Here is a 25895-nt window from a genome sequence, read left to right on the forward strand (position 1 = left end):
TAGTTGTACCAGGAAGTGGTCGTAGACCCCCACCTCCCCGAACACAAGGTTGCACATGTATGTCAGTGGACCTGGGTGCTGCATCGCTGTTCGGTAGCAGTGCTATAGCAGTGTTTAACACTTCAAATGGCAATACTTAAATGCAATGCCTCAACTCCTACAATTCCAATGGCAAAACTTTAAATGTAATGCCTCAACTCCTACAATTCCAATGGCAACACTTAAATGTAATGCCTCAACTCCTACAATTCCAAGTGCATATCAGGGTGGGGGGGTCCCCTGTTCAAATATGATTATTTTGGGGGGGTCCCCAGTTGAAATAGGATTATTTTGGGGGGTCGCGGCCTGAAAACGTTGAGAAACACTGCACTACCCTACTACACAACGTCCTAATGGAAACAACCAAAACAGTTAGCATTAAGAGCCCTTTAACACAAGTACCATAGTTTTCTATAGAGACGTCAACACATGCTGATGATGAAACTCTAATCATCAATCCTTATATAACTATAGGCTGAAGAGCATCGTGACCTTTACCTGACTGACTGCCAGGTCTCCTGTTCGAATCCCCGATGGATGGACTGGGCGATGGACGACTCCATCAGGTCGATGTAGCGCACCACCAGCGGTACGAACAGGTCCTGCAGGTGCTTGTGGAACGTCCCGTTGCACAGCTGGGCTGAGGGGAGCGGCGGGGACCCCCCGACAGCAGAGGAAGGAACAACACAGGAGAAGGCAATCAAATTAAGGCAAGGTGATGATGGAATCTCTATGAAAAACTCCAGGGCTTTTTGTGTTTTTTTAGCATTATTGTATAACTGTATCTCTGTGCTGGCAAACGGTTAATAAAGTATTCAATCAATCAATCAATCATGTCAAGGACCCCCAAAATGATATGTATTTGTCTGTGGACCCCCCCATATAAAAAACATATCTATATCTATATATTCAAAGATTTTTCAAAAATAGCAGATCTACAAGCTCCAAAGAAATCTTAAAATCACACAAAATAATGTGTTCCCGAATTAAATGGGTTAACTACTCTTGGCTGGGGACCCCCTGGATCCTGCGACCCCCCCCCAAACAAGGACCCCCATGTGGGACCCCGGACCCCACTTTGAGAACCCCCTGTGCTGTAAAAAGGAGATAAATAAATAAAGCGGGAGGATATGGATGTATATATATAAAGCGAGCAGACGGAGGAAGGAGAGAGGAGACAGGAGGAGGAAGAAGAAGAAATGCTCCCCGGGTCTCTCAGGACTTCATTAGTTTTAATTCCCTCCACTGTGTACCGTCATGGAGTAACACTAGCCTTTTGGCCCTCGCGAGAGAGCACAACCACTTCCCTCGCAACCGCCGCGTGCCTTTGTGCAAACACACACATGCAGACAATCAAGTGAGCATTTAACTCGTTAAGACCGGGCGGGGAACGCGTCTAGTGTCAGTTTTTAGATTTCAGCTAAAAAAAGCATTATTTTGGCTCAAAAATAGCAGATATACAAGCTCATAGAGTGCCGCGCTATGAGCTTGATCTGCTATTGATTTACTATTATTGAAAAGTCGTGAAAATGTGTGCAAATCTTTGAATGTACATATTATTTTAAAGCGAACATTTTTTTTTACTCAAATCTTTGCTTCTGGGGGTCCCTATTACAAAATATTTTGAGATGGGGGTCCGCGGCAAAATGCATTTCATTTTGGGGGTCCTTGACATGAAAAAGTTTGAGCACCACTGATATAGAAACATCAGTGTTTCAAAAAAACTGTTATAGGATTTAGAAGACATTTGTAAAATCCCCAGAAGTTACAAATGTTTGCTTTAAAAAAAAAATATAATATATATATATATATATATTCAAAAATCACGATTTTTTCAAAAAACAGCAGTTCTACAAGCTCATAGCGTGGCACTTGGTGCTGCGCTATGAACTTGTAGATCTGCTATTTTTGAATAGCCAAAGAAATCAAAAAATGACAGATTCTTTCCCGGTCTAAATGGGTTAAAATAATCTGCACTACAGCTTGCTAAAAAATCATAATAATTATAAGTGTAAAATCATGGCATCTTTCTTTGCCTGGGTCTAGTCTATTATTATTATTCGCCTAAAAAAAATATAAAAGAACTGGTGATATCAATGATGAATGAATTAAAAACAGATAAAGCATCCGAGTCATTTTAGATTTTATATAGCAAAGTACGTTTATCAGAAAACTCTTAGGATTTAGAACAGTGGTTTAGAACAATGGTTCTGAAAAAGAGATAGCAGATATACAAGGTCACAGCTTGTACATCTACACATTTTTTTTAACAAAAATCTTCTCTTCTGTGGGGCCCTGGCACAAAACATTTTCAGATGGGGGTCCGCGGCCATATATCGATTGTTTTAAAGCGAACATTTTTAACTCCGATCTGTGCTTCTGGGGGTCCCTGGAACAACATATTTTGAGGCCAAATACACATCATTTTGGTTGTCCTTGACATGGAAAAGTTGGAGCACCACTGATATAGTAACATACTGTTAGGATTTATAAAACATTTTGAGAAATGTATTTGACCGCGGACCCCCATCTCAAAAAAAAAAAAATCCTTAAAAAAAAAAATATATATATTCAAAGATTTGCACAGATTTTCAAGATTTAAAAAAAATAGCAGATCTACAAGCTCATGAGTGCCACGCTATGAGCTTGTAGATCTGCTAATTTCGAATAGCCCAAAGAAATCTAAAACGACACGAACGTTGCGTTCCCGGATTGAATTGGTTAAAAAAAAACATGGACAGTGTAGTGCATGGTGTGACCTTGTAGAGATCACGATCCAGTCAAATCTGTTCATGTTAACCCATTGAGACCTGAAGCCGATTCTACACGTCTCCTAAATCTCAACAGTATTCTGAAAAACGTACGTTTCTATATCAGTGGTGCTCAATCTTTTTCATGTCAAGGACCCCCAAAATTATATGTATTTGGCCGCGGACCCCCATCAAAATATTTTGTTCCAGGAACCCCCAGAAGCAAAGATTTCAGTTAAAAATTGTCGCTTTAAAAATATATATATTCAAAGATTTGCACACATTTTCACGTTTTTTCAAAAATAGCAGATCTACAAGCTCATAGCGCGGCACTCGGTGCCGCGCTACGAGCTTGTAGATCTGCTATTTTTGAATAGCCAAAGTGTAAAATAATGCTTTTTAGCTCAAATCTAAAAATGACAGTTCCAGGTCTTAATGGGTTAATATTGTGTTACCACATGGCTCATTAATTTCTGCCTCGGTGATTATACCTTACCGATTCACATCAACAGACTGTTGTGACACATGGAATAATTAACCCTTTAAGACCTGAAGCCCATTCTACAAAATGTCTTCTAAATGTCTTTCTGAAAAAAAACATGTTTCTATCTCAGTGGTGCTCAAAATTTTTCATGTCAAGGACCCCCGGAATGATATGTATTTGGCCGCCGACTGCCCATCTCAAAATATGTTGTTCCAGGGACCCCCCAGAAGCAAAGATTTGAGTTACAAATGTTTGCTTTAAAAGAATATATATTCAAAGATTTGCACACATTTTCACGATTTCTCAAAAATAGCAGATATACAAGCTCATAGCGCGGCACTCGGTGCCGCGCTATGAGCTTGTATATCTGCTATTGTTGGGTAGCGAAAATGTAAAATTATGCTTTTTATTGACACAGATGCGTTCCAGGTCTTAATGGCTTAAAGGAGAAAAAGGGAGAGAAGTGGAGACGACGAAAAAAGAAAGAAAAACGACCACATTAATGGTGATATTTGTGGATTCTCCTACATAATTAAATACTTTACAAGTTTTGATCCGCATGCTGCCCTCGAGCAGCCTGTCTGCGCACCACATATACAGTACGTGTTTACTGTATGTATAAAGCATAAAGCATGTTAACCACGTAGTAAGCCCTATAATAACACCATCATACAACAAATAGCACGGATTTTTACAAGCTCGTAAATCTGTGCTTTTTTTTGTTGTTGCTATATTTGAAAACGTTGAAAATTTTAGAAATGTTTTGCAAATCTTTTGAACATGTTTTTGAAAGCCTTTTTTTTTCGCCTATTGCAGCATGACGTGCCCAAAAAATACTGTAGGGATGGCAGGTTTGATATGGTTAACCCTTTGAGACCGGGGAACGCATCTGTGTGTCATTTTCAGATTTATTTGGCTATTCAAAAATAGCAGATCTACAAGCTCAGTGCCGCGCTATAAGCTTGTGTATCTGCTATTTTTAAAAAATCGTGAAAATGTGTGCAAATCTTTGAATGTATATTTCTTTAAAGCAAACATTTGTAACTGTCAAATGTCTCAAAAAATGTCTTAATTTTTCTGAAAAACGTAGGTTGCAATAATATCAGTGGTGCTCAAACATTTTCTTGTCAAGGACCCCCAAAATTATATGTTTTTGGCCGCCGATCCCCATCAAAATATGTTGTTCCATGGACCCACCAAAAGCAAAGATTTGAGTTAAAAATGTTCGCTTTAAAAAATAAATATATTCAAAGATTTTCACAAATTTTCACGATAAAAAAAAGCTGTCGATAGCGTGGCACCGAGTGCCGCGCTATGAGCTTGTAGATCTGCTATTTTTCAATAGCCAAAGTATAAAATAATGGTCAAAGTGGTTACACAGGTGCGTTCCCGGTCTTAATGGGTTAAATAAGGCTTTGTGTCGAGCCAAATCTCAGCTTTGGCACAAAGTCAACGTCTGGGGAGCTGAAGGGCTTCGGTTTTGAGTGAGGAAACAATGAGAGGAATTATTGTACGACTGGCTGAATTCCTTTCAAAAATGCTCCTGTAAAAAAAAAAACAGTCAAATAGAATCAGAAAATACCCTGCGGGGACAATAGCTTCTCTCATTCCATCTGGTTTTGTAGCCATTTTGATACACTGCAGGTAAATTACAATTTGCTAAATATATTTTTGTACATGTAGTAGCAGGGAAAAGGCTATTATTCACGGAACAAAAATAGCATCCTGAATACTGCTCAACAGAAATGATGGTAACACTTTGATCTACAACAGCTTGCTTTTTTTCCCCTCCTTTTTTTTAGTTGCAGTTTTCGTGACTTCTTCTTCTGAAGAAAAACTGCTCAAACAATTAACCCATTAAGACCGGGAATGCATCTGTGTCATTTCTTTGGGCTATAAAAAAAATAGCAGATATACAGATATAGTGTGCAAGTCTTTGAATATATATATATTTAAAGCGAACATTTGTAAATCAAATCTTTGCTTCTGGGGCTTCCCGGAACAACATATTTGACAAATGTTCGCTTTAAAAATATATATATTCAAAGATTTGCACAAATCCTCACGATTTTTCAAAAAATAGCAGATCTACAAGCTCATAGCGCGGCACTCGGTGCCGCGCTATGAGCTTGTAGAACTGCTATTTTTGAATAGCCAAAGAAACAAAAAAAATGACACAGTCTTAATGGGTTAAGGGATCAAAGTGTTCCCTTAATTTCTTCGAGCAGCATGAGTATATATAACATTCAATTTCCGCGTTAAAAAGTGTTGTCGTTAAACGTGGGTATCGTTCCGGTGCAGTTCTTCACAAATTACCTGTCTTTGAATTGAGAAGTAGCTGAAAGGGCTATAAAAACAGACACACACACACACACACACACACACACACACACACACACACACACACACACACACACACACACACACACACACGCACACACACACACACACACACACACACACACACACACGCAAGCACACACACACACACACACACACGCACACGCACACGCACACACGCACACGCACACGCACGCACGCACACACGCACACACGCACGCACGCACACACACACACGCACGCACACACACACTCACGCCAAACCGTTTATTTTCTGTCCTTTTGGGCCAAACGTGTCCAAATGAAGCGAACGCATGGTGACAGGTGTCTGAAGCACGGTGCTAATGTAGCCTCCCTGTCTGAGTGAAGCCACGGCTGAGTTAGCGGAGGTGACAGCTAAGACAGGTCAGCTGACACCTGGTGGTGGTGGTGGAGGGGGGCAGTGCTGCCACCCCCCCTCCTGACAGGTATAGACTTTAAAGGCTGATGATGACGATCGTGTCCCCTGTACCGGCCCCCCCACTTTTCTCCCGTGTAACCTCATCAGCGCCGATGTTAACCCGTTACGACCGGGAACACATCTGTGTGTCATTTTTAGATCTCTTTGGCCATTCAAAAACAGTGCCACGCCATGAGCTTGTAGATCTGCTATTTTAGAAAAATTGTGTTTTTTTAATATGTTTTATGTGTTTTATATATCAACATTTTTAACTCAAATATTTGCTTCTGGGGGATTCTACAAATGTCTTCTAAATCCTAACAGTTGTTTTTTTAATAAGACGTATGTTGCTAAAATATCAGTGGTTCTCAAACTTTCTCATGTCAAGGACCCCCAAAATGATATGTATTTGGCCGTGGACCCCCGTCTGAAAATATTTTGTTCCAGGGACCCCCGAGAAACATAAAAATGTTCTCTTTAAAAAAAAATATATATATTCAAAGATTTGCACAAATATTCACAATAAAAAAAAAAAATATATATATATAGCAGATATACAAGCTCATAGCGCGGCACTCGGTGCCGCGCTATATGCTTGTATATCTGCTATTTTTTAATAGCCAAAGTATCAGATAATGGTTAATGGGGTTACACAGATGCGTTCCCGGTCTTAATGGGTTAAGTACCGCGTGTTGCTAGCGGTGTGCTGCTCTCTTAACGAGCCTGGGTGTTTTTTTTTCTTCCTGTAGCATCAACCACTTGTTAATTAGCGCTCTTAGCGGTGAGAACATGCACCGTGTTTGAAGCAGCCGGTAGGGTCTTCCTTTTTTACGCTTTTTTTTTTCTTTCTTTTTTTTTGTCAGCAGCTTGTATTTTAACCCGTTAAAACCAGGTAAGAATCCGAGTCATTTTAGATTTTAGCAATATTATATATATATAGCAACATATGTTTTTTCAGAAAACTCTTTAGAACAGTCTTTAGAACAGCGGATTTAGAACATAAACAGCAGATATTCACAAAAACAGCAGATATACAAGCTCACAGTGTATGACTTTGTGCCGCACTGCGAGCTTGTACATGCTATTTTTGATTTTTTTTTTTTTTTAATCTTGAAAGTGTAATGTTGTTTTTGTCTTTTTTATTATTTCTTTTACATACACCTTCTCGTCTGGGTGTCCCTGGCACAAAACATCCACGGCCAAAATACAATTTTGACGGTCCTTGGCATGAAAAAGTTTGAGAACCTCTGATTTAGAAGGTATTTGTAGGATGGGCCTCAGGTCTTAATGGGTTAAATAGGGATGGGGGGAGACAGGGTCAGGCGGTAAAAAGGGGAGGGGACCAAAAGAAAAGGAAAAAACACAGATATGGATGCGACAGAGAAACACACGTTTCTGTTAGTGAGTGGCGGCGAGGTGTCACCGCCAGCGTTGTCAGATTCCGCGAGAGAAATAAGCAACCAGGTCTAGGAAAACAAGCCCAAAAGAAGCAACTATTATAGGCCACATGAGCACTTTAAACCTACATACATCAGGCTATTTGAAAATAGCATATCTACAAGCTCACGTCCCGTTGTGAGCTTGTAGAACTGCTATTTAAAAGAAAATCTAGAAATAAAATGTGAAATATTTGGAAGATTTTTGAAATATCCTTACAACACAAATCTGGTACAGGGCTCCCTGGCACAAAACATTTTCAAACGGGGGGTTATAGGGAGAAAATACATCATTTTTGGGTCCATGACATGAACAAACACACTCCGCGCTGACAGGTGCCGCCCCAGCCCATAGAATCACGTGCAATGACCAATAACGACCTCCCCGCCCGGCTTCCCCTCCCCCGAACACGGGCCAATTGTGTTCGTAGAGACGCCCGTCAAAGCCGGCTGCACTACGGTGGATTCGAACCCACAACCTCCATGGCGGTGGTGGGACTTTTCTCTCAGTGGTTAGACTTACGGTCAGTTCTCAGGAAGTTGTTGAGCAGCTGGAACAGGGGGAAGCTGTCCCACGAGTCCACCGGCTGCACCTGCAGCGCGCCGTCCATGTCCGCTCGGTAGAGAGACAGGAAGGTCTCGGCGTGGTCGCCCATCATCTCTGCCCACCACGAGAACGCCTGAGACAACACAGAGATTATGAGGATTAATGAACCAGTGGTGGAGGAGTGAGTACCATTAAAACCGGGAACGAATCTGTGTCACCTTAGATTTCTTTTGGCTGTTCAAAAATAGCAGATCTACAAGCTTGTAGATCTGCTATTTTTGAGGGGAAAAACATTTTTTTTTAAAAGCGAACATTTGTAACTTAAATCTTTGCAAAAAAGTATTTTACAAATGTTCGCTTTAAAAATATATATATTCAGATTTGCAGACATTTTCAAGATTTTTCAAAAATAGCAGATCTACAAGCTCATAGCGCGGCACTCGGTGCCGCGCTATGAGCTTTTAGATCTGCTATTTTTGAACAGCCAAAGTATTAAACGATGGTTATAGCTAAAATCTAAAATGACACAGACACGTTCCCAGATTTAGGTTAGGTAAAAAGTAGCAATACCACGACGTAGAAACAAGCACAACAAGTGAGCAAAAGTACAAAAGTATTTGCATTAAGATATACTTAAGTACTGAAAGTAAAGGTGAATAACATATTTTCAAATAGCCTAAGTATGCATAGGGCTGAAGTGATTCATGTATGTTTTGTAATCATAATCAAAATCTACAAAGTAACTAGTAACTAAAGTTATCAAATATAATTGCAGTGGAGTAAAAAATACAATATTTGCCTCTGAGATGTAGTGGAGTAAAAGTAAAAGTACTGACAAGTGGAAACACTCCGGGTAAAGTAAAAAATCCTCAAAAGTGTACTCAAGTACAGTACTTAAGTAAATGTACTTGGTTACTTTACACCACTGTTAATAACTAGAGTTCTTCCTAGTTATTAACAGTTGTGTAGGAAAAGCTGCCGACATACTGCCTAAAATGCTGATATCGGTATCGGCGAGTATGCCAGTCTATGCCATGCCGATCTCATGTCACAGGAGAAAATGGTATCGATACATCTCTATTAACAACGACAACAAAAAAATATTGCATTCGAAAACATCAACATGCCACAAAAAGTGGATGAATTATGACAGAAAGTGAACAAGAGAGACGGCTTGAACAAGGGAACAAGGACAGCCATGAAAAGATGAAGGAAACAAAAGATGTCGGAAAACGTCAGGATGAACCGGAGAACGGGCCAGATGGGTGTCTGTGGCTGCATAAAGGGGAAAGAGACCTTGACGGCGGGAATAACAGGCGACAGTTTCAGCAGAGAGACGTTTATACAAGGAAAGGATTCTCATCACCACCACTAAAATACAGCACAAACATGGACTAAAACGGGTGTTCAACTAACTGCCAGTATGTTCAAGAAATGACGGGGGCGCAGATCCACTCACAGCAAAGAAACGGTCTTGATCCATTACCCTGTTCAATCCGGGGGAGGCATCTCTGTCATTTTTTAGATTTATTTGGCTATTCAAAAATAGCAGATATACGAGCTCATAGCGTGGCAGAGCTTGTAGATCTGCATTTTCTTTTTTTAATCGTGAAAATGTGTGCAAATCTTTAAATATATGTTTTTAACGCGAACATTTGTCAAATATTTTGTTCCCCACAGAAGCCAAGATTAGAGTTACAAATGTTCGTTTAAAAAAATATATATATTCAAAGATTTTCACGATTTTTCAAAAACAGCAGATCTACAAGCTCATGGCGCGGCAATCGGTGCTGTCACTATGAACGTCAGATCCAAAATTCCCCTTTAAAGGGATAATTCACCCCTGGCTTAGGAACGCGAAAAAAAAAAAAAATACCCATGAATTGAAGTCTCCATGGGGTGAACAATCGATAGAGAAAAAAAGTCATTTTGGGGGGTGAACTATCCCTTCAATGGGTTAATGTATATTCTACCTCTCTACATACCAAAGAGGTCTAGTATTCCTACACACAGTCCTGTAAATAAAAGGCTTTGACCTGACAAGTACACTGTGTCCATCAGCATGTTGCATGCATCCTTCCGTTGTGTACAGTACAGTATGTACGCATGCCATTCACAGGGCCGCTTCTCCCTACACGCACACTACGCAGGTTGCGTGGGGCCCCGCCTACCCGCCGATCAAAGGAGCCCCCTCTCCGCCCCCTCCCTTCAGCAGAAAATAACGTGCATTACTGCGTTCACATCAGCACAGGCTGCGCAGCGCTGCTTGTCACCCTAGAACCGAAATAAAGTAACAAAAAAAGTAACTTTATCCGCGGGAAACCCGAAAAAAATCGCGCGCGCGGGGGACACATGCACGCGCGCTGTGCGTGCATGTGTCCTGTATCATGCGTAGAGCCCCTGTGGAGTCTAAAGCGGCACTGGCCATTCAAAGTGCTTTGGCATGAAAATGTCACCTATTTACTGCAAATACCTAGGATGTATTCATCAAGGTCAAGAAAACAGTGACACTTTGTAGCTCCGAAGCATACATCGGCCTTACGTTGTAAACACATTCAGCCCACAGTGTGTGCATGATGCATTGCCCCCAGAGAGGCAAACAACTCATAATAACAATGATAATAATAATGAATTGTATTTTTATGGCACTTTTCTAAGTACTCAAACTCAAACTCAAAGTGCTTTACGATGGTTTCTTTTTCCCACGTTCACACACCAACGGTGGCAAGCTATAGCGCCGGCCGACTCATTGGAGGCAACGTAGGGTTCAGTAGTGTCTTGCCCACGGACACTTCGACATGTGGACCGGAGGAGGAGCCGGGATTTGAACCGCCGACCCCACGGACCATTGGACGACCTGCAGTACTACCTCCTACTACCTCCAACAGCCCCGTCCACAACTCACTACACAGCTCCACAGAAGAAGCAGCCCCCATGGGAGTGGCATCCGCTACCCCCCTGTAGAAGGGGGGGTAGCTATTTTTATCTCTGATTTTCCTTTTGGAACATTTTCACCTATAACGCTCCGCAACGTTTGGGCCGCTTGGACCTTCATCAGGCATCAAGCGGCCCAAATGTTGCATCCTTTATATACTCCTTTATAAGTGAAGACAGTGTGCGGGACTCCCTTCCATATTCAGCATTCATAGTCCGACGCACCTGTCCGTTCGTAGGTGTGCCAAAGGACATATCCTAAAAAAAACACCTGTAATGCTCAAAATAGAGACGCCAGGTTTAAAGTGGCTCGTAACTGACCGAGGTCAATGTCATACCTGTCAGAGGAGTGGCGCATTTTTTTAATAGCGTGGTTTTTATCCCCCGCACGCACACGCACACTCGCACACACACACACACGTTGTTTTTGAACTATGCTGTACGGTCTAAAGAGCATCCTGATTGCCTGGTCTTCCATTTGAGAGAGGTTATTCCGACACTCAATAACTCTGATGAGCGACGGAGGCGACAGAAAAGTGCAACAAGGCTTGTGAATCGCCGGCAGATTGAGTAGGGTCACTGTCAGTTGAATGTGTGGCGTTTATTATATATATATGTGAAGAGAGAGAGAGAGAGAGAGAGAGAGAGAGAGGGTCTGAGGCTACAGTAACACACATGGCCTTGTGGGGAGGGTCTCGTCATACTTTTCAAAAGAGGTGCCCTTTGGGTTCACTGTGCCAAATAAATACCATTAACCCATTAACACATTGACTGCCAGAGTTTATTCCAAATTTACCCCCTTGGCTGCCAGCGATTTGCGTGTTTTTTTGTTTTCTCTATTTTCTGCATTTAAATGCATTTAAGTTTCTCAGGCCATGGTTTTGAACACATACGACGATCGACCAGCAGAGCGCAGCAAAATGACACCCTCGATGACTCGCTGACTCGCCCCCCCCCTCCCTCCAGGCTCAAACAGTCAAAACAACATGAACCGGATGTGATTGTCTTCGACAATCTCTGATCGGCTTGTGATACGATGTGATACACGACGACGATGCCTGATCGTCACCCGGACCAAAGAAAATAAAAGGGGAGCATTCCCTTTGTATTTTATAGCGTGTCCAAAAAAGGGGTTTTCTCTATTCTGGACGAAAATGACCGGAGAAAAACGATGTGACCCGGAAACGATTTTTTTTTTTTACATCCGGCTTCGGGTGAGTGTGACGTAGGCGGAAAACGAAAGTGATGATGAAAAGTAAACAGACCCGCGCGATCACAGATGAAACCAATGAAAATACCTAATATCGAGATAACTCGATCTAGGCAGTCGAGCGCTGGATTACTATTATCGAGTTAACTCGATCTAGGCAGTCGATGTGTTAAGACCTGAGTGAGTCGATTCTACAAAATGTCTTCTAAATCCTAACAAATCCTATGTTGCTACATTCTCAAACTTTTTCATGTCAAGGACCCCCAAAATGATATGTATTTGGCCGCCGACCCCCATCTCAAAATATGTTGTTCCATGGACCCCCCCCCAGAAGCAAATATGTTGTTCCAGGGACCCCCCAGAAGCAAAGATTTGAGTTACAGATGTTCGCGTTAAAATAATATATACATTCAAAGATTTGCACAAAATCGTCACGATTTAAAAAAAAAAATAGCAGTGCCGCGCTACGAGCTTGTAGATCTGCTATTTTTGAATAGCCCGACAAAATCGTAAAAATGACACGGAGCGCGTTCCCGGTTTTAATGGGTTAAACAGAGCCACACGCTACTCGTTCCCCCAACTCTCTCACTCTCTGCCACTCCTTCAGCACGCTTTATTCACTCGTACAGGCCTCCAGTAAGTAAGTCTAAGCAATGGAGTCTCACTCACAAAAGGCAGCCATCAGCCCTGGGTGAATATGAGAGAGAGAGACATAGACAAAGACAGAGAGAGAGACAGAGAAAAGCTGTATATTCAAAGGAAAATGAGGAAGGACGAATTGGAAAAATCTATCACAGAAAGCAAAGTGAAATTAAGCCATTAAAACCGGGAGAGCGTCCTGATGTGTCATTTTGTGATTGTTGTGCGCCGTTGGCTATTCAAAAATAGCATATATATAGATATATATATATATACGGCCCGGACTGCTGGCGTAGCGGACCGCGCGTCGTTGGGTTCGAGTCCCGATACCGACGCCTCTTTGCGGCGTGTCACTCCACCGTCTCTCTCTCCCCATTTCCTGTCAGCTTACCATCCTATCAATAAAGGCATAAGAAAAAATAGCAGATCTACAAGCTCACTTTGTGCGGCGCTGAGAGCTTGTACATCTGCTATTTTTTTTCTTTACATTTTTGAAAAAATCTTTTAAAGGGTGAGAGCTACTGATTAAAGAAGGCATTTTTTTAGAACCGGCCTCAGGTCTTAACCCATTAAGAACGGGAACGCATCTGTGTGTCATTTTTTGATTTCTTGGGCTATTCAAAAATAGCAGATATACAAGCTCGTAGCGTGGCACTCGAGCTTGTAGATCTGCTATTTTTGGAAAAAAGAAATCGTGAAAATGTGTCAAATCTTTGAATATTATTTATTTGTTAAAGTGAACATTTTTAACTCAAATCTTTGCTTCCGGGGGATTCCCTGAAACAAAACACTTTGAGATGGGGGTCCGCGGCCGAATACATATCATTTTGGGGGTCCTTGAGAACCACTGATATAGAAACATACGCTTTTCAAAAAACTATTAGGATTTAGAAGACATTTGTAGAATCCCCAGAAGCAAAGATTTGAGTTACAAATGTTTGCTTAAAAAAGAAAAAAAAATCATTCAAAGATTTGCACAAACTGGTCAAGATTTAAAAAAAATAGCAGATCTACAAGCTCATAGCGCGGCATTATATTTTTGAATAGCCAAAGAAATCTAAAAATGACGCGTTCCCGGTCTTAATGGGTTAATGGGATAAAGAGACAGAGAGAGAGAGAGAGAGAGAGAGAGAGAGAGAGAGAGAGAGAGAGAACGAAAGAGGCATCGCCACTCGTCTCATTCGTCTCACAAAAGCCTCCAGGTTTATTCACAGTGTCTCAAAGCTGTTTTCAAACTAAAAAAATGATTGCGCGCAAAAATCCAGCCGGGGGTCGGGGCTTTTTTCTTTTTTTTTTGCATAGGACAAAGAAAACAATACGGTGGACTTGTAAAGGCCTATTACAATTGTGATACGAAGGACATGTGGGCCTCTCTTACTGTACTGTAATGTCTCTCTTGAAAAAAAAATGACTTTCTAGCCAATGTCAGAGAAATGTGTTTTTAACCCATTGAGGCCGGGAAAGAATCTGTGTAATTTTTGATTTTCTTTCAAAAATAGCAGATATACAAGCTCTTAGCGCGGCACTGAGTGCCGCACTAAGAGCTTGTAGATCCGCTATTGTTGAAAAATCGTGAAAATGTGTGCAATTCTTTGAACGTATACATATTGTTAAAGCAAACATTTGTAACTGAAACAGTTTTCCGAAAAACGTATGTTGCTATATCAGTGGTTCTCAAACTTTTCCATGTGATGGACCACCCAAAATTATATGTATTTGGCCGCGGACCCCCCATCTCAAAATATGTTGTTCCAGGGACCCCCAGAAGCACAGATCGGAGTTAAAAAATATCGTTTTAAAACGTATATTCAAAGATTTGCAAGTTTCCACGATAAAAAAAAAAATAGCAGATCTACAAGCTAGATCTGCTATTTTTGAATAGCCTGAATAAATCTTAAAATGACACGGACGCGTTCCCGGTCTGAAAGGGTTAATGAATGACTTCTTGTTGATTCCTTAGCCGTGAAAGGGAGAAGACATGCGCCGGCTCACACAGAATTTCCGACCGAGGGAATGCCATTGTGGGGAAAGCGGGGCCCTTTGTGATCAATATCAAGGTTTGTTTGTTATTGCTACACAGTAAGGGAGGCATTTTCAATAGAAATTCTTCCTCCAAAGAAACATGCTACATGCTACAATATGTTCTTCTGTACAGTTTTGCGGCAATGAATGTGCCACGCGGTGCAGTGGGTGTCGAACAATGTCTTTTTTCCTCAACAGAAACATGTTTACAGCGGTCGGTTGGTCGGTTCCCAGCTCTATAGGGCTGAAGATTCAGAGTAACGCTAGCTTTTTCACTTTAGGCCGACTTTTAACCCATTTAAACCGGGAACGCATCCGTGTAATCACTTTATCCGTATTCTATACTTTGGGCTATTCAAAAATAGCAGATATACAAGCTCATAGCGCGGCACCGAGTGCCGCGCTATGAGCTTGTAGATCTGCTATTTTTGAAAAAAAAAAAATGAAATGTGTGCAAATCTTTGAATATACATATGTTTAAAGCGAACATTTGTAACTCAAATCTTTGCTTCTGGGGGGTCCCTGGAAGAAAATTTTTTGAGATGGCGGTCCGCAGCCACATACATATCATTTTGGGGGTCCTTGACATGAGTTTGAGAACCACTGATTTAGCAACATATGTTAGGATTTAGAAGAGATTTGTAGAATCTCCAAAAGCAAAGATTTGAGTTAAAAAATGTTCGCTTTAAAATATATATATTCAAAGATTTGCACACATTTTCACAATTTTTCAAAAATAGCAGATCTACAAGCTCATAGCGCGGCACTCGGTGCCGTACTATGAGCTTGTATATCTGCTATTTTTGAATACCAAAGTATAAAATAATGGTTAAAGTGGTTACACAGATGCGTTCCCGGTCTTAATAGGTTAAAAGACTGGAAAAGACGGTCTAAAAATGGTTACAACTTTTGGCAGCCGTGAAAAGACTATAATAATATATTTGAAAGATTTCGACAGCGGCACAGTAATCCAGACTTTAGTGGAGTAAACAAACAATCTTTTAATGAATTTTGACACTGGTGAATTCTCCATATTTGCTTTGTTTGGGGCGTGATTGCAGCATTTGACACCACTGATCGTATTCATCGTATCAATAGATTTACAGAAGTTTTGCATCAATTGGCGGCCATGTTTCCCCTTCCTAAATAAAAGGTGCTTGAAACAGACTGCGCACCAGATTGGTGCCGCCATCTTTATTGTAGTTCGGACATTGTTGCATGGGAGAGTGTGACAAGTTCAACAGACATGAAACGTAATGCAGATTACAGCTTTAACTGTGTAGCATATGAGCTGCACTATGTTGCTTTCCTCTAACCCTACCCCGGATTTGAAGCCGGTTTCCTGCGCAAGTGCTGGAATTTTGACCATTGAGCTAATAGAGCCTGCCTGCTTGCTAAATTGAATCTTGTGTCTAGGTGGGACATGACCTTTGACCTAATCTAAATGTGTCAATAGAAGACCAGGGAGACAAAATACAACCACCCCAATGGTATAAGTTATGTATCAACATACTCTACCATACAAATTGGATAAAATTACATTTTATTCATTAAAAAAGTGACATAGTGAGGCTTAAAATAGCTTCTTTCAATCTGGGAACCCAGACCCAACTGAAAATGAAAAACAGCGACCTCTGCTGTTTGTTCCATCTCAGTTGGCTCTGGGCGGAAGAAAATGTAACACCCGTGCGCAAGGAAACCGGGGTTTTGGTCTGCCTTCAGCGCATCACTTCCGGATGGCACGACTACGTTTTCATTCCCACTAACAATATTTCTACACGGAACACTAACACCACTTCTCCCAGAGAACATGGATCGTTTTGGTTATAAGCCCACTTGTTTCTATGATGAAAGAGTAAGTTAAAATGTGAATATCTTTCCGTGGTTTTGTCTGCTCCGCAGACGCTATTGTTAAATGAGTTTCGGTTCGTTTCTAGTAGGGAAGGATCGACGGACACGTGAATCCCGCCCACTACATTTGATTGGGTAAAGCGCGGCCTGCTTCCTGATCTGAAGGCACGCCCATTGCGTAGACGTTATGACGAACCTCCCCGACAGATTCCAACGCAGAGCAGAATCTGTTCTTGAGAGATTACTTTCAATATAACTGAAAAAACGGTACCACAATGGAAACAAGCCCTTAGGACTTTTTGTGTTATTCTTTTAGCATTATTGTATGATTGGAACCTATTTTGCAAACTGTTAATAAAGTGGATCAGCTCACTTAGATTCTCAATTTCAGAGCTCACTTGGTTCTTTATCGAACAATGTCAGGTCCGTTGTTAAAAACCTTAGTCTTATTTCATCCCACCCAGACTTATCACTGAAATAAGATTTAAACAAACTTGTTCAGACATTTTTTTCCCTCAGGAAGATCCCCAAGACTAGATTCATTTTGAGTTGACACCTAGGTTAACCTGAACCAAAAACACTCAAAGAGGCTCCAAATTGTACAGAACACTGCTGCTCTAGACCTTTAACAAAAACCAGGAGAAGACAACATATTGCTATTTTAACTTCCCTAAACTGGTCTGTTTTAACCCATTCAAACCAGGAATGCATCTGTGTCATATATCTTTTTGAAAAAGTCGTGAAAAATCGTGAAAATCTTTGAATATATATATACTGTACATTTTAAAGCAAAACATTTTTACTCAAATCTTTGCTTCTAGGGGGTCCCGGCCCGCGGCAAAATACCTATCATTTTGGGGGCCCTTGAAATGAAAAACTTTGAGAACAACATAGGAGCAAAGATTTGAGTTAAAATGTTTGCTTTAAAAAAATAATATATATATATATATATATATATATATATATATATATATATATATATATATATATATATATATATATAAAGATGTGCACACATTTTCACGATTGTTTTAATCAATATAGCATATATATAAGCTCATAGCCGCACTATGAGCTTATATATTTAATATTTTCGAATAGCCAAAAATAAATCTAAAAATGACATACAGATGCGTTCCCGGTCTAAAAGGGTTAAGATTGATTTTCTAAAATCGTGCTGATTACTTTTGAGGCACTTTTCCTGTGGTCTGGCCCTTACAGTAATTACATTTTAGATGTATTAACCCCTTCAGGAGAAGCCTGTACGTACGCAGCCTGAGATTCCACAGGCAGGAAAACGTGCTTTGTTGCTGCTGAGGCGAGGCTGAAGACAAAGGGAGAACGTGACTGTGTACCGGTTGCTTTATGCAGCCTGGTGGTTATTTTACTCTTTGTAATTTCACTATGTGCTAGAACTCGCATACACATAATGCGATACGTTGCATTACGTTAAAAATGAATAAAATATGAGAATTAAATCACTTTAAATCATGAGTTAAGTTGAGAACTCAGATTATTAAGGACTGGTTATTAGGGCTGTGAATCGTCTGCTATCTCACGATCCGATTCCGATTCTTTCAAAACAAACCATTCTCGAGTCAAAATCGTTTTTTTTTCTGATTCAAAACGTTTCTCGATCCAAAACGATTCTCGATTCAAAACCTAGGATATCAGGATCCACTCCAGTCTGCTGGCATGAAAGCAGAGTACATTTACGTAGCTTTTATAATTGTAAAGGTTTTATCAACTGATAATAATTTAAACACAAAGGTAAATCCAGGATCCCCAAATTTTACAAAAAAAACTAACAAAAAAAAGTAAAAAAAAAAAAAAGTAAATGATTTTTTGTAAAATGAGAATGGATTCTGAATCGTCCAACATTAGAATCGCGATTCGAATTCGAATCTATTTTTTCCCACACCCCCCTACTGGTTATAGCATCACTTTACCCCTTAACTGCATAAGCACATCGTTGAGGGTGGATGTCGGGTGGAAGTCTCGTACGTCCAAAAACTGTTACTTTTCAGGATTCAAATTCAAAAACAGCCAAAAAAAAAGGAGCTAGTCAACAAGCTCAAAACGCTTCGCTTGTTTTGAGCTTGTAGATCTGCTATTTCTGCTCCTTCTGTGTGACACTGTAGTGTGTAGTATGAAGAAGCAGGGCCGTCAATTTACGAAAACAACACAAATGCAATCACTTTTAGTTCTAAACTACAATGACCACATGATGAAGGAAGGGGCAATGATGCACAATGCAGAGCTTACAAGGTTAACCCATTAAGACCGGGAACGCATCTGTGTCATTGTAAGATTTCTTAGGCTATTCAAAAATAGCAGAGTGCCGCGCTATGAGCTTATCTGCTTATCTGCTATTTTTTTTGTGCAAATCTTTGACTATGTTTTTAAAGTGAACATTTTTAACTCCGATCTGTGCTTTTGGGGGGGTCCCTGGAACAACAAATTCATTTTGAGATGGGGGTCCACACTGCCAAATACATATCATTTTGGTTGGTCCTTGACATGGAAAAGTTGGAGACACCACTAATATAGTGACATACTGTTAGGATTTAGATAACCTTTTTAGATACAGTACTGTAAGTATTTGGGCTGCGGACCCTCATCTCAAAATATGCTGCCCCCCCCCCCCCCCCCCCCACACACACACACACCCCCACCCCCCAGAAGCAAAGATTTGAGTAACAAATGTTCGGTTTGAAAATAGGTATATTCACAGATTTGCACAAATTTTCATGATTAAAAAAAAAAAAAACAGCCAAAGATATCTTAAAATGACACAGATGCGTTCCCGGATCTAATGGGTTAAAATGGCTGACAGACAAGATACTTCACCAAACCAGCAACACTCACAACACAACGTCAAACGGTTACACACACACACACACACACACACACACACACACACACACAAAGTTGCGAGCTGTCACACAGTAAAACAAACTTACCTCTCTTCCCTTTTCACGTTAAATATCAAAAAAAGGGAGAGTTGACAGACGGTCAGAAAACAATGGCAATGCACACACATCACGCACACTGACACCTTCTCTGTGTGATGGACGGCGACACAAAGTGAAAGTACGGACAGGATTGTTACATGATATCGTACTTTACCTAGTAATTGTAAACAATTATAATTCAATGCAAAAAAAAACCTTCAACCGTGACAGTTTGCGTAGGGGTTGCCATTGATTCCTTTACATTTCAACCTCTGGAGGGAGGGGGGGCTTCGTCTCATCTGCCATCATGACAGCCACGGAACTCAAGTGTTTATTAACCCATTAAGACCTGAGGCTTACAACAGCGTACAACGCGTCGCGATTTCTGCTATTTTTACATGTAAAAATGTATTAAATATGTCAATAATTTCTTTGTATATTTAATTATTTGTCAGATCTGCCCTGTGCAATTTATTGGTCACGAAGCCTAAAAGGCAAAGCGTTTTTTTTTGTTTTTCATATGTTCCGATGTTCAATGCCAAACACACAATTACATCGTTAAGCGCAATTATTTGAGCGACAATCAATCGTCAACTTAAATTTGTAATCGTGACAGCCCTACCTGAGGCTGATTCTAAAAGATGTCTTAAAAATAAAATCCTAAACAGTTTTCTGAAGGAAAAAAAAAAACGTATGTTGCTACTGTATACCAGTGGTTCTCAAATGTTTTCCATGTCAAGGACCCCCAAAATGATATGTATTTGGCCGCGGACCCCCATCTCAAATTATTGTCTTCCAGGGACCCCGCCCAGAAGCAAAGATTTCAGTAAAAAAATGTTCGCTTTAAAAATATATGTATGTATTCAAAGATTTGCATAAATTTGCAAAAATAGCAGATCTACAAGCGCATAGCGCGTCACGAAGTGACGCGCTATGCCGCTATGTGCTTGTATATCTGCTATTTTTGAATAGCAAAAGTATAAAATAATAGTTAAAGTGGTTAAAATGATTGCTATATTTCTACTTTAGCTGGGGACCCCCTGGAACCCCTCCCCAAGGACCCCCACTTTGAGAACCAATGTGCTATATACAGTATATACAGTACAGTATATAATAGCCAAAATCGTAAAATGACACAAAAGACGCTCTCCCGGCCTTAAGGGGTTAATAGCTCCGAGAACAGATGCCTGAAGCCACGCTGCCACTTAAGGCTGATTACAGCGTGTTGGAGGACATTACGGCGCCTTTGCTGATTGATCAGTTTCACAATGTGGCTGACGAACGGCTGACTTTTAGACATATGGAACCGTGGGTGTTGTTGTCATCGCTCGCTTTTGCCGGTGACACGACTACACGCTGGCTTATAAGCACTTGACGTTTGTCACCTGACACTTTAGCAGCGCTAAGCTAACTAACTCGCACAAAGATAATCACGAAAAAGCTTAACCCGTTAAAACCGGGGAAAGCGCCTGTGTCATTTTTTGATTTTAACTATTATTTTATACTTTGGCTATTCAAAAATAGCAGATCTACACGCTCATAGCGTGGCACCAAGTGCAGCACTATGAGCTTGTATATCTGCTATTTCTTTTTTTTTTTATCCCACGATTTTGCAACCCTTTTTCACCCAGTGCCAATTGTCCAAGTGATCCTGGGCGCTACACTCCCCCCGCCAGCCTAGGGAGCCCAGAGCCGAAGCTCATGCCTTCTTCAATGCATGAGCGATAACTAACCTTCTTATCAACTGACAGGGGGGAGTTTCCCCGGTAGGACGTAGAGATCTGCTATTTTTTTTTTATCGTGAAAATGTGTGCAAATTCTTGAATATATATATAGCTTTTTGATAGCGAACATTTTTAACTCAAATCATTGCTTCTGGGGGGTATCTGGAACAAAATATTTTTTGTGATGGGGTTTGGCGGCCAAATACATTTGGGGGGTCCTTGACATGAAAATGTTTGAGCACCACTGATATACAGCAACATACGTTTTTCAGGAGACTGTTAAGATTTATAAAACATGTGTAGAATGGGCCTCAGGTCTTAATGGGTTAATAATAAAATGATCAAGCGGGCTGACGCAGGGAGTGTCATTTGCCACACATTCCTTCAGGGAAGGAAAAAAAAGACTAGCAAGAACATCTTTACACAGTATGTGAACTTCAAAAGGGAAATACTTACTGGAGTGTGATGAAGTTAAGTTGTTATTGTGAGAAAAAAAAAGGAAATACTAATTGCGACAAAGCCTTCAGGGGGGGGGAGGGATGATAATTTGAGGCAGAAAGCCAGCTGCTACAGACTAATTACTAGGATGATCAAATCACCTCGAATTTTACTCCATTACTTACTGTCATTTTAGATTTTAGCTATATACTGTAAATATAGCACGTTTTTCAGAAAACTCTAAGGATGTAGTTCTCAAAAATAGCAGATCTACAAGCTCACATTTTTTATTTTTTTTATTTCTAGTTGTTTGAAAAAATTTGAATAATTATTGAAACATTTTTTACAAAAAAAAAACTCTTCTGGGGGTCCCTGGCACAAAACATTTTCTGATGGCGGGTCCGCAGCCAAATATATATCAATTTGGATATCTACTGATTTGGAAGACCTTTGTAGAATCGGCCTCACGTCTTAATGGGTTATATATGAAGGATAGTTACTGTACCTTCTAGTAACTGTTAGGGTGCTGCCGTGTTTTTATTTTTATTTTTTCTGCGGAATGTTTTGGATATCATGTCCAAAGCACTTCCACATGCACTGAAAGGCATACTGTTTTGATCTTGTAGATCTGCTGTTTTTTGGGGAATACATTTTTCCCCTCCAGAACAGGCATGCCGGGGTTCAAGTTGATTTAACCCATTAACACCTGGAACGCATCTGTGTCACATTACATTTCTTTGGCTATTAAAAATTAGCAGATATTCAAAAAAATAGCAGATCTACAAGCTCATGGCGCGGCACTCGGTGCCGCGCCATGAGCTTGTAGATCTGCTATTTTTTTTGAAAAATCGTGAAAAAATATTTTTTATATTTTTTTTCCAAAATGTTAGGATTTAGGAATCATTTTTAGAATTGGCCTCAGGTCTTAAAGGGTTAAGGGAAGATACATCATTGGCATCATTGTAGTTGTGAGCAGCATACCTCGGAGTGGTGTTCGTCGTTCTGCTGCAGCACCTCGATGCAGAGCTCTCCTAGCCTCATCATGTCCTCCAGCCTCTTCTCTGAGGGCGCCTGCTCGTCAACTGTGACCGTCATGAAACAAAAACCCACAGTACCAGACATTATACCAACGTTAAACCCATTAAGACCGGGAACACATCTGTGTCATTTTCAGATTTATTGGGCTAATCTATATTTGTGCAAATCTTTGAATATATGTTTTAAAGCGAACATTTTTAACTCCGATCTGTGCTTCTGGGGGGTCCCTGGAACAACATATTTTGAGATGGGGGTCTGCGGCCAAACACATATCATTTTGGGTGGTCCTTGACATGGAAAAGTTGGAGCACCACTGATATAGCAACATACGGTTAGGATTTAGAAAACATTGTTAGATATGTATTTGGCCGCAGACCCCCAGAAGCAAAGATTTGAGCTTTCAAAAATATATATATTTATTCAAAGATTTGCACAAGTTTTCACTCTTTGGCCACGCCCTCTAGGCTGCCTCATTCACTAGAATGGGGAATCTCACTTCGAGCTGAAACAGTGCGACTTGTTGTAGCTTATAATGGCATAATTAAATGGTTCCATATCACATTTCACAAGACATAGTACTTGTAGATAATAGAGATCAAATGCTCTAACAAGTCTTAACTTTATATTCAAGTCGCAACAATCAATTCTCCAGTTCTAGGCAACACAGAAGGGGGGACGTTGTTCTTATTTCCACACAACAGCGTTTAAAGGGATAGTTCACCCCCAAAAATACTTTTTTTCTATCGATAAGTCACTCCCAAGGATATTTTTTTGCTTTTGTCACATTCCTAAGCCAATAATTTGATGACCGGCAGCGGTTCCGGTAGGAGACACAAAGAGTCTCCTTTGTGTCTCCTATCGGAACCGTTGCCTACCGGTCCGCTGGTCATCAAATGATTGGCTTAGGAATGCGACAAAAACAAAAACATATACATGAATTCAAGTCTCCATGGGGTGACTAATCGAGAAAAAGGTAATTTTATGGGTGAACTATCCCTTTAAGGTATATTCATGACATTCTCTAACCCTCTAACTACATTGAACCCGGCATCATAAAACATGTCATTATAAAATGTTAGAATTGCCAAAACACCTAAAGTATATCCACAAGCTGTTGCGACACCGTAGTACGACAACGTCATAAAATACATACGGCTTAAATGGTTATAAACCAACCGTCCCATGCAACAAAATGCTGATAGTGCCATAAATAAAGACTTGTGTTGTACAAACCCACAATCTGAGCGTATTGGGTCAGCTGGGCATAGTTTGTACGGGCCGCCTGCTCCAGACATCTCTGGACCAGCGTCTTCATCTCCTCTGCAGGGACTGGAGTGGTGATGTCCTTCATTAGAACCTAGAAGAGCCCATATGGCACAGCAATGCATGGATGTTTCTACATCAGTGGTGCTCAATCATTTTCATGTCAAGAACCCCCAAAATTATATGTATTTGGCCGTGGACCCCCATCTCAAAATATTTTGTTCCAGGGACCCCCAGAAGCAAAGATTTGAGTTAAAAATGTGCGCTTTAAAAATAAAAATATATATATTTAAAGAATTGCACACATTTTCACGATTTTTCAAAAATAGCAGATCTACAAGTTCATAGCGCGGCACTCGGTGCCGCGCTATGAGCTTGTATATCTGCTATTTTTGAAAAAAAATAAAATATGGCTTTTTAGCTCAAATGAAATGTCACCAGTGGTTGAAGTACAAATACCGCAATATAAAAATACTCCGTTACAAGTACCAAAGTGAAAGTACTTACATTTTTCAATAGAAATAAATGAATAGAAGATCTATAACCTCCCAAAACGTTGTATCGCGATCGCGTTGTGAGCTTGTAGATCAAGTATAAAATAGGGCTTATCATCGGTTGATGTATGTTTTGTAACAATAATCAAAATTTGCAAAGTAACTAGTAGTAACCAAAGTAACCAAATAATAATAAAAACATAATTGTACATAATAAACCAAATAATTGTAGTGGAGTAGAAACGTACAATATTTGTACAAGTCAATGCAAACATGTGAGTGAATGAGCGCACGCACGCACGCACGCACGCACGCACACGCACACACACACACACACACACACACACACACACACACATATTTGAACATTTTATGTTTTTCAATACTACTACGTCATTCTACAGCAAAAATAGCTGATCTACAAGCTCAACATTTGAAGATTCCTGAAAACTAACAGTTTTGGACATAATGAGGGTTCCACACGAAACAGCAATGATATATCGTATTATAAATACCGTATACTATATGTAATACAGTATTCAAATGTATGCCGTACCCGTTCTTGCAGGGAGAGTGTTGCTTTTAGGGCCCCATCTGGTCGTCCAAACGGAAAGCAGTATCTGTGGGGTTTTGGCATGAGACATTTACAACAATCTCAAGGACAAGCGCCGTCAAAAGGCAGAAGAATGGAGAGAGGAGGAAGCCATTGTACCTTCCCTTCATTGACGCCGTTAACAGATGGCTGTATTCTTTCATCTCATTATATTGACTGGGGGGGATGTTTTCTCACCTATGGTTATGGTTTGATTCGAGGGTGGAATGGGTTCAGCGAAGGTTTCACGTTCGCTAATTAAGAAGTAAACTACTTTACTTCACAAACAAAGACGCGGGTCGCGTAGGTCAGCCATTTATCGAGGAGAAACTTTGAGCCATTATATTAACACATACAGGTGAACAGATTCTTCTCATTAACCACTTGTACTTGTGTATGGTATTATGGCCATAATAATACACAATAGGGAAGAGTTGTAAATCACTATGGTGTTTATGGTTGTACGTTGACCAGCTCGGCCACCTATTTGGAAAACAGGTGCGATTAATGAACTATCTAATGAGATGAATTAGTCCTTATTTGACACACAACTGGACTGTCTTTATAGGCCAACAACTGTGACATACAGGCCAACTTGTGTGTAAGTAACTAAGTACATTTACTTAAGTACTGTACGTAAGTATAATTTTGAGGTATTTGTACTTTACTTGACTATTTCCAATTTCCAATACTTTTACTTC

The 25895-nt window shown here is 40.4% G+C and overlaps 1 protein-coding gene across 1 annotated transcript in view; it reads right to left on the minus strand.

Moving 5' to 3' along the window:
- The window catches only part of cadps2 (Ca++-dependent secretion activator 2), a 377866-nt gene that overhangs the window by 53974 nt on the left and 297997 nt on the right, over positions 1-25895 (minus strand). The window contains exons 15-19 of the mRNA XM_084058851.1: positions 25159-25222; positions 24079-24202; positions 22789-22889; positions 8012-8168; positions 538-679 (exon numbers count right to left, since the gene is read on the minus strand). Of these exons, the coding sequence (XP_083914977.1) occupies positions 538-679; positions 8012-8168; positions 22789-22889; positions 24079-24202; positions 25159-25222 (588 nt within the window). The remainder of the gene's footprint in view (positions 1-537; positions 680-8011; positions 8169-22788; positions 22890-24078; positions 24203-25158; positions 25223-25895) is intronic.

Source organism: Gymnoscopelus microlampas (genome assembly GCF_963454915.1).
Source record: "Gymnoscopelus microlampas genome assembly, chromosome: 6".
Taxonomy (NCBI): domain Eukaryota; kingdom Metazoa; phylum Chordata; class Actinopteri; order Myctophiformes; family Myctophidae; genus Gymnoscopelus; species Gymnoscopelus microlampas.